Source organism: Papio anubis, chromosome 17 (genome assembly GCF_008728515.1).
Source record: "Papio anubis isolate 15944 chromosome 17, Panubis1.0, whole genome shotgun sequence".
Classification (NCBI taxonomy): Eukaryota; Metazoa; Chordata; class Mammalia; order Primates; family Cercopithecidae; genus Papio; species Papio anubis.
In genome coordinates, this window is record NC_044992.1 from 1,905,913 (window position 1) to 1,921,596 (window position 15,684).

The 15,684-nt window shown below is 47.6% G+C and overlaps 1 protein-coding gene across 9 annotated transcripts in view; it reads right to left on the reverse strand.

The window, feature by feature from the left end:
- Positions 1-15,684, reverse strand: part of SMG6 (SMG6 nonsense mediated mRNA decay factor) — a 242,658-nt gene that overhangs the window by 104,823 nt on the left and 122,151 nt on the right. For all 9 annotated transcript variants that reach the window (XM_017950238.3, XM_017950240.3, XM_017950241.3 and 6 more), the window contains one exon: positions 7,332-7,533. In XM_017950238.3, the coding sequence (XP_017805727.1) occupies positions 7,332-7,533 (202 nt within the window). The remainder of the gene's footprint in view (positions 1-7,331; positions 7,534-15,684) is intronic.

The following is a 15,684-nucleotide window of genomic DNA, read 5'->3' on the forward strand; positions in this document are numbered from 1 at the left end:
GACATGGCACACCACTTGGTCCCCTTCCCACTCCCTTGAGGTTAATGACTTGCTATACGGGTTATTCTTTATCCAAAATGCCTGGGACCACAAGTGTTTCAGATTTTGGAACATTTGCATTTTATACTTACTGGTCGAGCATCCCTAATTGGAAAATCTGAAATCAAGCTTTGGATTTTAGAGTCTTTTGTATTTCAGATTTTTGGACTAGGGATATTCAATGTGTACAAACTCTATACTTGAGCGAGGGCTTTCAACTATTACCTGTGGGCACACTCTGGGAGGCCAAGGAGGGAGGGTCGCTTGAGCTCAGGAGTTTGAGACCAGCCTGGGCAACACAGTGAGGCCTTGTCTCTAATAAAAAAGTAAAAACAATTAGCCAGGGGAGGTGACGGGCGCCTGTAGTCCCAGCTACTCAGGAGGCAGGAGGGTCGCTTGAACCCAGGAGGTCGAGACTGCAATGAGCTACGATCACACCACTGCATTCCATCCTGGGTGACAGACTGAGACCTTGTCTCAAAAACAGAAAGAAACAAAATGGCCAGGCGCGGTGGCTCACGCCTGTAATCCCAGCACTTTGGGAGGCCCAGGCGGGCGGATCACGAGGTCAGGAGATCAAGATCATCCCGGCTAACACAGTGAAACCCCATCCCTACTAAAAACACAAAAAATTAGCCGGGCGAGGTGGTGGGTGCCTGTAGTCTCAGCTACTCGGGAGGCTGAGGCAGGAGAATGGTGTGAATCCGGGAGGTGGAGCTTGCAGTGAGCCGAGACTGCGCCACTGCACTCCAGTCTGGGCCACAGAGTGAGACTCCGTCTCAAAAAAAAAAAAAAACCAAAAATTAACTGGGCGTGGGGGCGGGCGCCTGTAGTCCCAGCTACTCGGGAGGCTGAGGTAGGAGAATCACTTAAACCTGTTAGGTGGAGGATGCAGTGAGCCGGGGTCATGCTACTGCACTACAGCTTGGGAGACAGAGTCAGACTCCACCTCCAAGAAAAAAAAAATACTGTAGACAAAGAAGGTATCCAGTGAGAATCTACCTAATCTGTTTGAAGCAAGTATCTTTCTTTGTTCGAACAAATGTAAGTGACAAGCATCAAGCTGTAGAAACTAAAGCTGAGGTCCAGGAAAACAATCTGTCCCTCAGGCTGGAGTATGGTGGCACAATCACAGCTCACTGCAGCCTAGACTGCCAGGACTGAAGCAATTCTTCCACCTCAGCCTCCTGATTAGCTGGAACTACAGGTGTAATATCATCAACCCTGGCTAATTTTTATATTTTCTGTAGGGACAAGTTTTTGCCATGTTTCCCAGGCTGGTCTCAAACTCCTAGGCTCAAGTGATCTGTCTGCCTTGGCTTCCCAAAGTGCTGGCATGACAGGCATGGGCCACTGCTCCTGACCTTCAACCGAATTCTTCAAATTATAGACTCTGTGAAGTATGTTAAAAGAAGAATGAAAAAGCAAAGACAGATATAACGGGACTGAGGCTGGGCATGGTGGCTCATGCCGGTAATCCCAGCACTCTGGGAGGCTGAGGCTGGCAGATCACCTTGAGGTCAGGAGTTTGAGACCAACCTGGCCAACACGGCAAAACCCCGTCTCTACTAAAAACACAAAAAAATTAGCCATGTGTGGCAGCACACGCCCCTGTAATCCCAGCTATTCGGGGGGCTGAGGCAAGAGAATCACTTGAACCTGGGAGGCGGAGGGGGTGCAGTAAGCCAAGATCGCACCACTGTATTCCAGCCTGGGTGACAGAGTGGGACTCCGTCTCAAAAAAAAAAAAAAAAAAGATATAAAGGGACTGACTGACTAAAAGACAGGCAAAAAATAAAGGTTGTCAGATACAATGTAAGAGAACAAATAATGCAACAGCAGACTTAAAACCTGAACTAGAAGTAGTAAAGAGTAGAATCAATGCTATAAAAATATATAAAGAGGACAAACTTGAGAAACCTTCCCAGAATGCAGAAGAAAAGCAAAAACCGATCAAAGTGATGACAGAAAAAGTGACATATAGGACAAAGAATGGAGATCTAACACAACAGTAGAGCAGAAATTACTGAAGAAAAGAATGGAACAAAGAGAGTATTTGCACTCAGAGGCATATAAGGTGAAAACTTTTCTGGTTCAAAGACACAATGATAACATTAATGCCAAATCAGTGCTCTTGAAGCAATGCCTTCACTTGGATACTACCAGCTCAACAAAACTCAAGAACTCCTCAAAATCACTGATGCTGCCATTCACATCTTCACACATGGCACAGACTCTCTCTCAAACTAGGAAGACAGTTGCCTTACGTGTCTGGGTCTCCCAGGTGGTGTTGGCAATACGTGTTTAGTAAATATCTGCAGAATAAGCATCAAGGCAGGACCAAACATGAGACTAATCTCGACCAGTAATAAAACTGCTCACACTGCTGCCACAGACGAGCACCTGAGATATGTTTTACGTTTCCTAGTAATGAACCCTAGAAGCTGGAGGAAATGTTTGTATTTTTCAAATTTCTTTTTTATTTTTTTCAGATGGGGTCTCGTTCTGAGACCCGGGCTGGAGTGCAGTGGCACAATCATAATGAGCCTCGAACCCCTGCACTTAAAAAATTCTCCCGCCCCAGGCTCCTGAATAGCTGGGCCTACAGGTGCTTGCCACCACACCTGGCTATTTTTAAACTTGTTTATTTAAACTTGTTTAAAACAGGGCCTCACTATGTCACCCAGGTTGGTTTAGAGATCCTGGCCTCAGGTGCTCCTCCCACTTTGGCCTTCCAGAATATTGGGATTACTGGTGTGAGCCACCATGCCTGGCCCTTTTGCAGATTTTTCTTTTTTTTAAAAATTTTTATTTATATATTTTTTGAGACAGAGTCTCGCTCTGTCACCCAGGCTGGAGTGCAGTGGCACAATCTCAGCTCACTGCAACTCCGCCTCCCGGGCTCAAGCAATTCTCATGCCTCAGCCTCCCGAGTAGCTGGGATTACAGGTGCCCACCACCATGCCTGGCTAATTTAGTAGAGACGGGGTTTCACTGTGTTGGCCAGGTTGGTCTCAAACTCCTAGCCTCAAGTGATCCGCCCACCTCAGCCTCCCAAAGTGTTGGGATTACAGGCGTGAGCCACCACGCTAGGTCCCCTTTTGCAGATTTCTAAAAGGTCAAGAGTTCCTAAAGATTCCCTGACACATCCACGCTAATCTCCTAGGTTGGCCACGGAGATGAACCATATGAGCTTATCATCATTCTTTTCTCTTGAGCTTCAGTATCCTCTTTTACAAAATTTGAAGGGGGTGGCTCACACCTACAATCCCACCACTTGAGGAGGCTGAGGCAGGAGGATCACTGGAGCCTAGGAGTTCGAGATCAATCAGCCTGGGCAAGATGGTGAGGTCCCGTCTCCAAAAAAAAAAAAAGTTTTTTCTTTTTTTTTTTTTTTTTAATTTTTTTTTTTGAGATGGAGTCTTGCTCTGCCACCCAAGCTGGAGTGTAGTGGGATAAACTTGGCTCACTGCAACCTCCGCCTCCTAGGTTCAAGCAATTCTCCTGTCTCAGCCTCCCAAGTAGCTGGGATTACAGGGCCCACCACCACACCTGGCTAATTTTTGTATTTTTAGTAGAGACAGGGTTTCACAATGTTGGCCAGGCTGATCTCAAACTCCTGACCTCGTGCTCCACCTGCCTTGGCCTCCCAAAGTGCTGGGATTACAGGCGTGAGCACCATGCCTGGTCAAAACTTTTTTTTTTTTTTTTTTAAATCAGCCAGGCATGGTGGCACATGCCGGTAGTCCCAGCTACTCAAAAAAAATTTAGCTCGTCATGGTGGTGCGCCTGTAATCCCAGTTACCTGGGAGCCTGAGGCAACAGAATTGCTTGAACCTGGGAGACAGAGGTCCCACCAGGGCGGGAGGACTGCTTGTGCGCAGGAATCTGAGGTGGCAGTGAGTTATGATAATGCCACTGACTCCAGCCTGGGTGACAAAGTAAGACCCATCTCTTAAAAAAAAAAAGGGGGTAATAATACTTCCATGGCAGGCTTATTTAGAGAACTTAATGAAATACTGTACAGAAGTACCTAGCTCAGGGACTGATACATGATAGATACTCAGGAGACGTGATTTTCCCCTGCCGTGGACGGGGAACAATAAAGCAGAGTACCATTTTATATGATTATATTATGTGGCCAGGGAAGCTCTCTTTACCAAGGTGACAGAAGGGAGTGCGAGAGGCACACAGCCGAGTACAGCGTGTTCCCAGTTAAGAAAAGAGCAGCTGCGAAGACCCTTAGGCACGAGTGCTTGGTTTGTTTGAGGAACAACAAGGATGTCAGTGTGACTAGAGCACACTGGGTTGAAGGACAGCAGGAGGACCTGAGGTCAGAGAGCTTGGGAGTGGGATGGAGGTGGGGTTAGATCTAATGGAGGGCACTGTAGGCCACTGTTAAAACTTTGGCCTCTACTCTAAGTGATAAGAGCAATCATCAGAAGGTTTTGAACTAAAAAATGACACGATTTTACTGATATTTTAAAAACAGACTGAAGAGTAGAAGGGGAAAGGAACCAGAGCAACCAGTCAGAAGGCATTTCAGCGAACTGAACCGGGGTGCAGTGGGAAGAGAGAATTGTACCTGTATGTGTTTTGAAGGTAAAGAAGACATTAACTGCCAGTGGATTAGATATGGAAGTGTGAGAAAGAAGTGCCAAGAATAACCCCAAGCATTTTGACATGAGCAGCCCAAAAATCAAAGCTGCCATTTACCAAGATGGGAAAGGGTAAAGGAAGACCAGGATGGTGGGTAGCGGGTGGGGCAGGATTCAGGAGTTTGGATTTGGACATGTCAGATTTGACATACCTGTTTCACAGTCCCTAAAGTGGAGACCTACCTTAGTCTCACCGAGCCGCAACTGCCGCCTAGGTAGCCTGGGGATCACTACATAGGCTGAGGGCTGGTGTGCTGGCTGTGTGCTCTCCTCGAGCCAGAACACATACGTGGTATCTGACACTAGAGCTAGGAGAGCTGATGTAGATGGGGCGTGGGAAGAGTCTGAAGCTGGTTAGTACTCTTCTACTCGGCACCTGTCCCACACTAAAAGACAGCTTCAATAGTCAACTCCCAAAAGCATCCTCTGGAATCAAGACCACCTTGTGATCACAAAAGAAGAGTATGAGGATCCTCCGGCCCAAGCCACATCATCCAGCCTCTCTTCTAACTGAACATCTCCCACACGTACAAAACAACTTGTTAGCGGTCCGCAGCCTCACGTACTACAAATCCCCATTATCTGCCCATTCTGAGACTAGAATAGCAGAATTTCACTCTAAGTTTTTGTTGGAAAGGCATAAAATAAGTATTCCTCTTGGGAAAGAAGGGTTCTCTGATTCCCAAGATATAGTAGCCATTAAATGCATCCAAAGAGTATGAGTTTTTGATATATCAATGTCCAGAACCTTAATCTACTTACAGCAATTTAACCAAAGGGAATATATGCTCAAATTCTGCTACAAGAAACTGATTCACTGTTTATAACTGTAAAAAAATTGGGAACATTCTCTTGATTCAATAAAGCAAAGATGGGTTAAAGAAATCTTGGAATATAAAAGAATTCTGGGTAACTATAAAAAATGATTCCATATAAGAAGATATTAAAAACATGAGGAAAAAAGCAGATTACAAATAGTATATACAGCTGGGCATGTTAGCTCACACCTATAATCCTAGCACTCTGGGAGGCTGAGGCAGGTAAATTGCTTGAGCTCAGGAGTTAAGAGACCAGCCTGGCAACATGGCGAAACCCCATCTCTATTCAAAAATACAAATATTAGCTAGGTATGGAGGTGGGTGCCTGCAGTCCTAGCTATGCGGGAGGCTGAGGTAGGAGGACTGCTTGAGCCTGGGAGGCGGAGGTTGCAGCGAGCTGAGATTGTGCCACCACACTCCAGCCTGGGCAACAGAGTGAGACCCTATCTAAAAAAAAAAAAAGAAAGAAAAACAAATAGTATATATTAATATTAATATAACCTCCAGTTTTACTGAAAAGAGTGTGTGTGTGTGTATACTAGAAATTAAATATGATTATATATGATCAGCAAAATAACAGTGCTCTTACTTCTGGGTAGAAAGAAGGATTACGGATAATTTTTCTTCTTTTTATTTGCGTGTGTTTTCCAAATTTCCTACGGTGAACAAATACTCTTTTATACTAAAAACAGTTTGTTTGTTTGTTTGTTTGTTTGTTTTTAGAGACAGGCTTCTCATGTTGCCTGGGATGGTCTCAAACTCCTGGGCTCAAGCGATCCTCCCGTCTCCGCCTCTCAAAGTGCTGGGATGAAAGGTGTGAGCCACTGCAACAGGCCAAGACTTTATATTCTATATAAAGCCTCTCATATTTGTGGTTCATGTTTGGAACTTTTACTTTTTTTTTTTTTTTAACATCTCCCTATGTCCCTAGTATATACTTCATCTAGGTCAAAAGACTTTCTCCTGAGAAGACATTTGCAGAACCTCCCCGAAGGCCTGTCCCTCAAGGGACGTGATGCTCACTGCTCTGCAGAGAAGTCAGTCACAGGGTCTTCCTGCCTCCACACAGCACTTCGCTCCCGAGCTCGGTGGCTACTATGTCCCTAGCCTAGTAACTGTTATTACACGTGGGAAAGGTGAGGCCGACTGGACTGCCCTACTCTTTACCTGGCTGAAAACCCAACTGTTAAGCAGAGACTAAGAGCTCCACAGTCCCCATCGGCAACAGGGAATCGGCTTTGTCTTCTATAAACAGACAGGCAAGAAAAACGTTCAGGTTAAAACACAGTCCTCAGAGGAAGGAAAATAGAAACCAGGCAGCGGGGAATGCTTCATATTCCTACAAGTTTTTTTTCTAAGTGAACACATGGTGTCTGCTTCTCTCTAGTCACCTATTTATCACTCTCCTCCTTAGAGAAGGGAAAAAGCCCTGGCTGTTTTCCTAGTGCAGAGTTTTGTGGTGGGGCGGGGGGGGGGGGGAAGGGGGGAGAAAGGAGGGTGCTTTGAGCATGATGCAAACCATTTGGAGCTGAGTGAGAGCACTGCCAACACAAGCTGCACTATTTAAACAAGTGAGGAAATGATCGTATATACAACATGCCAGCGAGCACACACACACACCAAAGGAAGTCGAGAGGGCTTTTTTTTTCAGGACACAGAGCTGGATGTCAGCGGCTAAAAGGTCGATATTTTCCCTTAACACCCTTCTCAATGACTTAATCATGTTCCATTTGCACAGAAAACTTCCCAAGAATAAAAAAGTCTGGAGAATTAAGAGGAGGGGCAAATGGGGAGGGATGTTTGACCTGGGGCTGACCTTATCCGAGGTTTTCTCCACGTAGCAGGGGTCCTGAGGGGCAGCCAGCAAGGGGACAAAGCCCGAGAGAAGCCGATCCTCTTCCAGGATAAGAAGGGTGAGGTCATCATCCGGGTCCTTGTACAGTGGCACCTCAGACTGATTCACTGCAGTCAGTATGTTACAGAAATCAGCCAGCGTCGACCACACATCCACAGCAACACTGTGAGAAATAAGGTAAGAAAAGAGCAGCTCTAAAGAGGAGCCAGTAAAAAAAAGAATTCTCAGTACTTGCGAGCAGGGAAGTACTTGCAGCAAATGTTGTCTAGGCTGGCATCTGCCAGGAAATCATACCCCAAATGGGAGGAAACAAAACTGTGCCCAAGGCAGCAATCTAAGGTATGTGTATGTGAAGCTACACAAAGTGGAAATTGATTAGGGGGAGTTTGTAATCCTCACCAGAGAGGAAAAAGAATTTAGAGAATCAGTTGCCTAATGCAGGGCCCTGTCATCTTTCCAGACAGTGTGCCTGAGACGCTCACTCAAACACTCTAGACAGCCAGTGCCTGAGGCTGCTCCCAGAATTCCCCACCGCTGTCCAGCCAAGTATATGCCATACTGAGCACCAGCCTCTCCTCCCCCAGCCACAGCCATGGCGGGTGTAGTCACAATACAGCAAGAGTCATGCAGGTTTTCCTCCTACAATGCTTTAGAAATCTCTTCCCTACACATAGGCAGGCAATCAGGCAATCAATCAATCAATCAATCAAACAAACAAAAACCTTATTCCTGGCCCATCAAGATCCTCACAGGAAGGTAAAGCCTCTTACACACTTCATTAGCGCTGTCTCAGCCATTCCATGTCTCTCCTTTCTCTCATGTGTGGAAGGTTAGATACAGGGTGACCAACCATTCTGGTTTGTGTGGGACTGTCCCAGTTTTAGCACTGAACATCCCCAGAAACCCCCCAGTCCTGGGCAAACTGGGACATCTGGCTTAACTGTGTATCACCAGGTCCTGGTTGAACCTGAGAAGAAACCTTGAAACTGCGAAGTCTGGCTCTCCCTAATTAAAATTTCAGGGTAGAATTATAAAAAAAGAGGTTCATTTCTCTGTCACCATCACTTGTCAAAAATCGACTGTGGGCCAGAGTCCTGCTTTGGTGGGTGTTGAGGATCCATAAGGCTTTTTTTTTTTTTTTTTTGCCTACCCAGGGATACTCCAAATTGTGGTAAAGACATAAGGCCAGCCAAGGCTACAGACGTGGCTTTCTTCTCCAGGGAAGCACCTAACTAGGAGTCTGGAACAGATAGTGTCCTATGGATGCTGAGTTTTACTCTAAAAGTAGAGCGATCCATAGGAGAATTACAAAGACAAGCTTCACAATTAGATTCACGAGCTAGAGTGGCAAGAGGCAATATGTAAAAGAGAGCTGTACGAATCATCCTGGGCTGGGTGTGCTGGGCCACGCCTGTAATCCCAGTACTTTGGGAACATGGGAAGGGAGGATCACTTGAGGCCAGGAGTTCAAGACCAGACTGGGCAACACAGTGAGACCCTCTCACTAAAAAGAACCAAGAATCATCATCCTGGAATCTCCCCAGTGGAGTTACTGTCTATGAGTCCTACTAGGGAGGGGTCTCAGATCTAAGCAATTTGTTTCTCTTGGAGACTAAGAATCTTCGGGGGATGGCAGAAAAGAAAGCATTCGAGGCACATGCCACTGAAGGTGACAGTGGGGAAGAAAGTGGAGCAGAGGGATGGGAACTCCCTGACTGGCTCCAGGTGGAAGGAGGCTGCACTGGTTTATTTACTGTAATCATTGCACTAGGAAAAGGCAATGAAATGAAACATCTTGTTTTCAAGAGTGTCCTGGGAACCAGGCAGAACACAGCCCCATTAATCACACAACGGCACATAATCAACACACGTGTACTGCAGAAGTAACTCGCTTCACAGGCTTTACCCAGGAAAAAGAACATGTTTGGGAAGAATCACCGGAGGGACGAGTTTTCGAAAGCCTCTCTCAGCGCAGACACTGACAACCAGACTCATTCACAAAGCTCCATCTTTTGGCTCAGCCGGGTTTGGCTGTCAGAAATGTTTAAATATGGAAAAAAATAAACAGTTGCAACACGTTTCTGTGCAGAGATCTGCCTGAGCTCCTTTGTGATGTAATGGGAAACGCGGCATTCAGGCTACCAGCTGTAGAATAAACAGAACTTCGAGGGTTAAAAGGAACTGAACTTTCCACGACCCCATCTGCAGAGAAGAAAATAATAAGAGGAATGATGCACTGCCCCACAGCCCTGATAGTTTATCCTCCGGTCCCGGCTGCAGAGACAAGCACCGGATGTGATAGGCCTGCTCAGGGCCGCCTCCGAGGTTAGTGCTGCCCATGGGAGACGCACAGGGAGGCTCTTCCAGTTCCCCGCTTCCTCCCCCAGTGCCCTGCTGGCCACTTGAGCCCACTGCCTGAGTCTGATCCCACAGCACTGGTGAGCTTTGGCCAACAGGCACTGCTCGGCTGCAGAGCAGCAATTTGGAAAATAAACAGGAAAGACGACAGTGAGAAGGAAGAAGGTGAAAAGTCTCCCAGCTGAATTTTTGGCTTGGGGGCCCTGGTTGGTGCTGTGCAGGTCAAGGCTGCTGCAGGACATAGCTGGGGGTTGGGGGTGGTGTGGGCAGCAGCATCCCCAGCCAGAGAGAGGCGGCCGAAAATTACCCATGGCTGCCACAGTGGGAGGCCCCACATCCCTCTCTCATCCTCCCACCCCTACCATCTTGGATCCAAGATGAAGAAATATGTGGTACCATGTGGTTCTCATTACCATGCTCTCCTGTCCCCTAAGGCTCAGATAAACCAAAACTGACTCCTCCCAGAGACTGTTGGCCACCACCACTAGGGACCCCTGCCCACATATGCCTTTTTGCCCATTACCACCCACCTTGTACCAAAACCTTAAGACTTACTGCAAAAATAAGGTGGCTGAGAATCCCTACCTCAATGTTGATTTGTAAGACAGCAGCTGATGCCAAAAGACGTAGGGAGTGCCCAGAGTTCCCAACTCAGAAATATAAATAAAAGTGGTCCAAGAGCCAAGCTAGACTGTGCAGAACCCAGGAAATACACAAAGTCTTCAATGAGAGGTCATTTCTGCTCTGGTTAATTCCGATTGGTCTTGTACTCTGGTTGTGAGTAGCTGCCTTCTTCTGGTGTTTCAGTGGGATCACCCAAACTCAGTTCACATTCATGTCATCAGTTATCTCCTTTCATCAAACACCACCGACATGAACACAACTGCCCAGAGACCCACGGGCCACACAGTGACTCTCTACAGGAGTGAGGGAGTGTCAGGAAACTCAAAGGAAGAGGTGCTTTGAAAAACCAGGTGAGATGTCTGAACTCAGAAGTTAAGATATTTGTAAAAGGATGAGGTAATTCCTGGAAGCTGGGCAACATCACCTCAGCTTACCCCAATCAGGCCTCTGGGCTGGGAGGTCAGTTCTGTGGGTGAACATAGGATTTCCTGTCTGTAGAAGGAGAAAAGTTTAACGTTTTCCTGCTTTAATTCCTCATCCCGACCAGGAGCACCTTCTAACCTTCACCCGACAGCAGTCCTTCGACCCTATGGATTCAAGGTTGGCCTGGGCCAAGGAGCCAACAGTCAAATTCGGGTGGGGTGAGGATCTGTAAAGAGCTGCCACTCTTTTGGAAATGCTTGGGAAATAACTTCCCAAAAGGTTTCCCAAATAATCTCAAACAACTTCTGATTCTAAATGGACCCTCTAGAGTGCTGTGGGCTCAGGCAGGTCCTTCTGGTTTGTTCTGGTTCAATGTACATTTTGGGGAAATTCCCAGAGCCCACAATATCCCACTAAAGTTAGGGCGGATTCTTCCCCAAACAGACACAAAGCAGCCAGAGAATATGAAACTGGGTCCAATGAGCCTGTTTATGGCTCCCAGAATGATGGCCAGGGAGTCTCTCAGCAGCTGTGATGTGATTAGTGAGCAGGGATCAGCAGTTGCAAGGTGACCCACTGGCCCAACCCCACAGAACACACCACACACCAGGACAGCAGACCCCTGGCTGGAGTCTGAAAGCCAGATCCTAGTTTGGGACAAACCAGCAGTGACTAGTTACAAGTGTGCACTCAGAACCAAGGCTCACTGGCTTCCCTACAGACATGCATTCACTTAGTCCACAAGGAAAGGAAAAAAATAAGAGTTAATTTACTTTTTATTGCCTCAGAATTCCAAGGTTTAATGTATCTGTCAGTTTGAGTGCAGTGCAGCTGCTGGCCGATACAATGCAGCTCAGGCCAGCCCAGGTGACTGGGGAAACACATTTCACAGAAACAAACCAACACACACTCCTGGCTGGTGGTTTGGGGGATATGGACTCGGGGAATCAGATTAACCCTTCAGGCTGAGGTGAGTTCTGCAAATAGCCATAGAAAGGTAGCTGAAGTCCAGGCAACTGAGAAGCCCTGCTCTCAGACGGGCCACGGGTTTCTGTGTTCCTAAAATGTGGCTTTTCTCACAGGAGAGGTTATCCAACTGCAGCATCCCCTGACAGATTAAGGAATGCCAGGTGAGACACGTTAACTACAGTCATCCACCTTCTTGCCCAGAGCTCAGAAAGGGACTCTGCCAGCTTCACAGGGAAGGGGTCAGGCAGGACTTTTTCTGAAAGCTCCACTGCGGCAGGACTGAGAGGAGGAGAGAGTCTGAAAAGAGCGGAGCACTAACGCCTGACCAAGACTCAGTCCATCTTTCTGGCAAGTCTAAGGAGGACGAAGCACTCATACCCTCCTTCATATTTTACTGGGGGAACAAGCTGACTGGTGATTAATATCAAGTACAATGACCCCACGTTACAAGCCTGCTGGGGCCTGTGGAGGTGGCCATTTCCTGTGTAATACCAGCTTGTTTAAACACTAGCACTCAAACTCCACAGCTGCAGAACAAACCCGGAAAGGGCTGAGTGAGAAGAAGCCGTGCATTGTGTTTCAGAGCGATGGAAGATCAGAGAAGCAGCACAGATGGGAAACAAGTTGGGTCTTCTGGTTCCTGGAGTGAGGAGATCTGGAAATACAGCCAAGATGGCGCAGAAGCTGGGCACAAGGAAGCCGACAAAGAGGATACCCGTGTGGTACAGACACAAAGACAGACAGACAAACGGCTGTAACAAGAGAACCACACCTAAGACATGCAATATCTGCTTTTTCAAACTGTTTCCCTGTGGGCCATTACATCCTGGCCTACAACTCTCCACAGAGGGGTCAGAGGCTAACATGAGACCACTGTTGCCGTGGAGAACTTCTCACTCCACTGGAGAAAACTGCGGGAAGTCAGCAGCTAACAGCAGAAATGGACTTGAATCCAGTAAGTCTGGCAGAGTTATAAGAATAATACCTGGGCTTGAAATGGCTCAGCACGCCTCCTGGAAAGTCAAGATGTCATGCCAACTCTGTCTGCAGCGGGCTACGGATTTGATTCTGGTACCTCAGTGCTAGGCAGCTCAATAGGCCCAGGGTTGGGATGGAGACGGGGAGAATTCTACGCAGCTCCTGGCGATTTCTAGCAACAATGTGTCATCTAGATGCCACATGATACAAAGAGGAGACAAAGGGATCAAAGGTCACCATTCCAGGAGTTAAGACATGAGCAGCAAGATACCATCCTCTAAGAATAAGATGTTTACTGGGTGACCGACCACTACAGAGTATAAGACTTAGGTGAAGATAATCCTTTCTATCTTTCTCGTTTATACCAACAAGTCAACTTGGGCCTTTGGGAGAGTACTCACCCTAAATCAATTTTTCCCAAAAGGGCAAGTCAAATTCTGAAGCTTAGTCATCCTGCCCTACTGCAAGAATATAAACCTCTCCACGTTCTAAGCAGGGCAGCTGGAACCCTATGACCAGCAATAGGTCACAGTAACCTCATTCCAGGATTTCTCACGTATCAGAGCACCTCTACCATCCACTGCCCCCAACATGTATGAGGTCGGTGCCTTATTTTATTTCAGTTCTCCAAAGCTACACTCGTATGTACAGCCTCTGTCGTATCACTGTGGTGTGTTAAACCCATCAGCACTGTATGTTTGGGAAAGAGCAGCCCCTAGGGGATCTTGACATCTCCACGGCATGAGGGGAGCCCTCGGCGGCCTCCCTGGTGCGGATTCTCACGGTTCCTGCCTCTCCAAACTTTTAGCTGTAACCACTCCAACACGTCTTCTTAGCTTAGCACACACTGGACCCAAATAACCTCAGCCCAGAGCTGGAAAGTACTCTCCCTGGGGTCAGCTGCTGTACCCTGCTGGGGTCAGACTGGAGCCTTAGGCCAACACCCCTTCCTCTCACAAGGAGTCCTATGGGAGGCGTGGGGAGGGGACAGGGGCTCCTGCCGTGGGAGAGATCACGTGTGCCCCACTCAGCATTTGGAGGAAGAGGAACCCCCTGGTGCCAGGCTGCAGTGCTAACGCCCCAACCCGGAGCCAGGGAGACTGGGTGGGGAGCCAGGGTAGCAAAGGGGCTTCCCACAGTCACCACCACTTCCTTCAGGGAAGTGCTGATGGACTATTACTCAGTGACCTCCTAAAATGCCCTTTTGGGAAGACGTACTAAGCGTCCTTGAAGGGGTGCCGATTAGGCTTGGGATTAGTTCTTATTTCAGAGCTGCCCGATGAAGGTGAGTGAACTAGTTGTTTTTAACTTGAGAACTTCTATCTCATCTACAGAGTCCACACACGGAAGCTCCCTGAGGAAGTCAGCTTACTGCATATGCCCTACGTCTCCCTCTTTCTCCCTACGTGACAAGACCTCAGAGGGCTCCCGACGACCCTTCTCCACTGTGCTCTGTAGACTATGGAAGATGAACCATGGAAAAGCAGCAAGGACAAGAATTTCTAGAGTTTTTTTTTTTTTAAACAGTACTCCAATCCAACAGTGTGATAAATGCATCCGAGCTACAATTAGGAAGATATATAGCATCAGAATGCGAAGGTCTGGGCAGCCTGGTGAAACGCGGGCTCTCCAGAGCCCCAGCTATGTTTCCCATTATGTAACCCTGGTCATGGGCAGACAGCCAGACTCCAAATGAAAAAGAGACTCTGGCTTGGCACTGGTTCTATTTTCCTATCCTCATTCGGGGTCAGCGCAGTGTCATACAGCTGCAGAGAAAGCTCTGGGGATTAAACCTGGGAAAGCCTCCAAGACTAGGACCTGGGTTCAAGTACCAGCTGAAAGCAATAAACCAACTGCCACAGCTGGGCTAGGTTTGGATGTTCTCAAAGTCCCCTGACTCTTTCACTTACTGAGAACTAGAGATCAGGATAAGTGAAGATTTGGCCTCGGCAGAGACTGAAATGAGGTAGGCTGTCCCACTGCCCTAGCCTTGCCAAAGGTCCTGGGATGCAAGGGGTCACTATGCTCAGGTTCATGAAGCCTGTAGCTCTACTACTCTCTAGCACGACTTTGCTTGTGCTCACTTGCCGAAGTAGGGGCGCAGCTGCCTCTCCCTTCTCACCAGAGGCTTGGTGTGGAAGGGAACACAAACTCTGCTAGCAGATGGGGCAAGTAGATGGGCCCTCCAAACACAGCAGTCTGTTCTAAATACACCGACTTTCACAGTGGCCCCAGACCACTCTCCACATCCTGCTATAATCCTCTATCCCAACAAACTCCTGGGATTACGAAGCCATTCTGTTACAATCCCTAACGGGTACAAATGGGAAATCAACTTGCTTCCATACATGCTGGCTCTAGCACACAGATCTAATAAGTGCCACAGTGAGGGAAGGCCCCCATGCCCAGCAATCCTGCCCTCCTCACTCTGCAGTGCCAGCAATACTCTCATCACCACCCTAAGTGTTTCACATGTGCCTGCTACTGTGGACTTGACTGGAAGGAAGAGGAGAGAACCAAGGAAACTAATGATGAAGCCTGGAATTCCCCTCAGAGAGGGGAAGATGCTGTGCAATGATTCTCTAACTGCATAAGGAAAGAAGGTAACAATTAAAGACAGGGAGGGAACGAAGGAAGAGAGATGAAAGAAGGGTCCCACGTGTCAGAGGGACCATTTGCAAGTGGGGTTTCTGGAGGAAAAGCAAAGGGGACTTCCTCTTTGTAGGAAAAACAGGCTCTCTGGTCACCTTATCTTAGGATCAGAGAAATGTATCTTTGCAAAGAAGAAACGCAGGCAAAGACCAATGAAAGCATGCCAAGAAAGGGCACTAAACAGCAGCCATTTCCTTCCTGCTCCCTCGAGAGCATTTCCAAACCCTTCAAAACGAAGAGCAGCAAGAAGGACTTTACAAGCGTCGGGGGGTCACAGTTTCGGCATCTACAGAACCACTGGGGTGTGTTA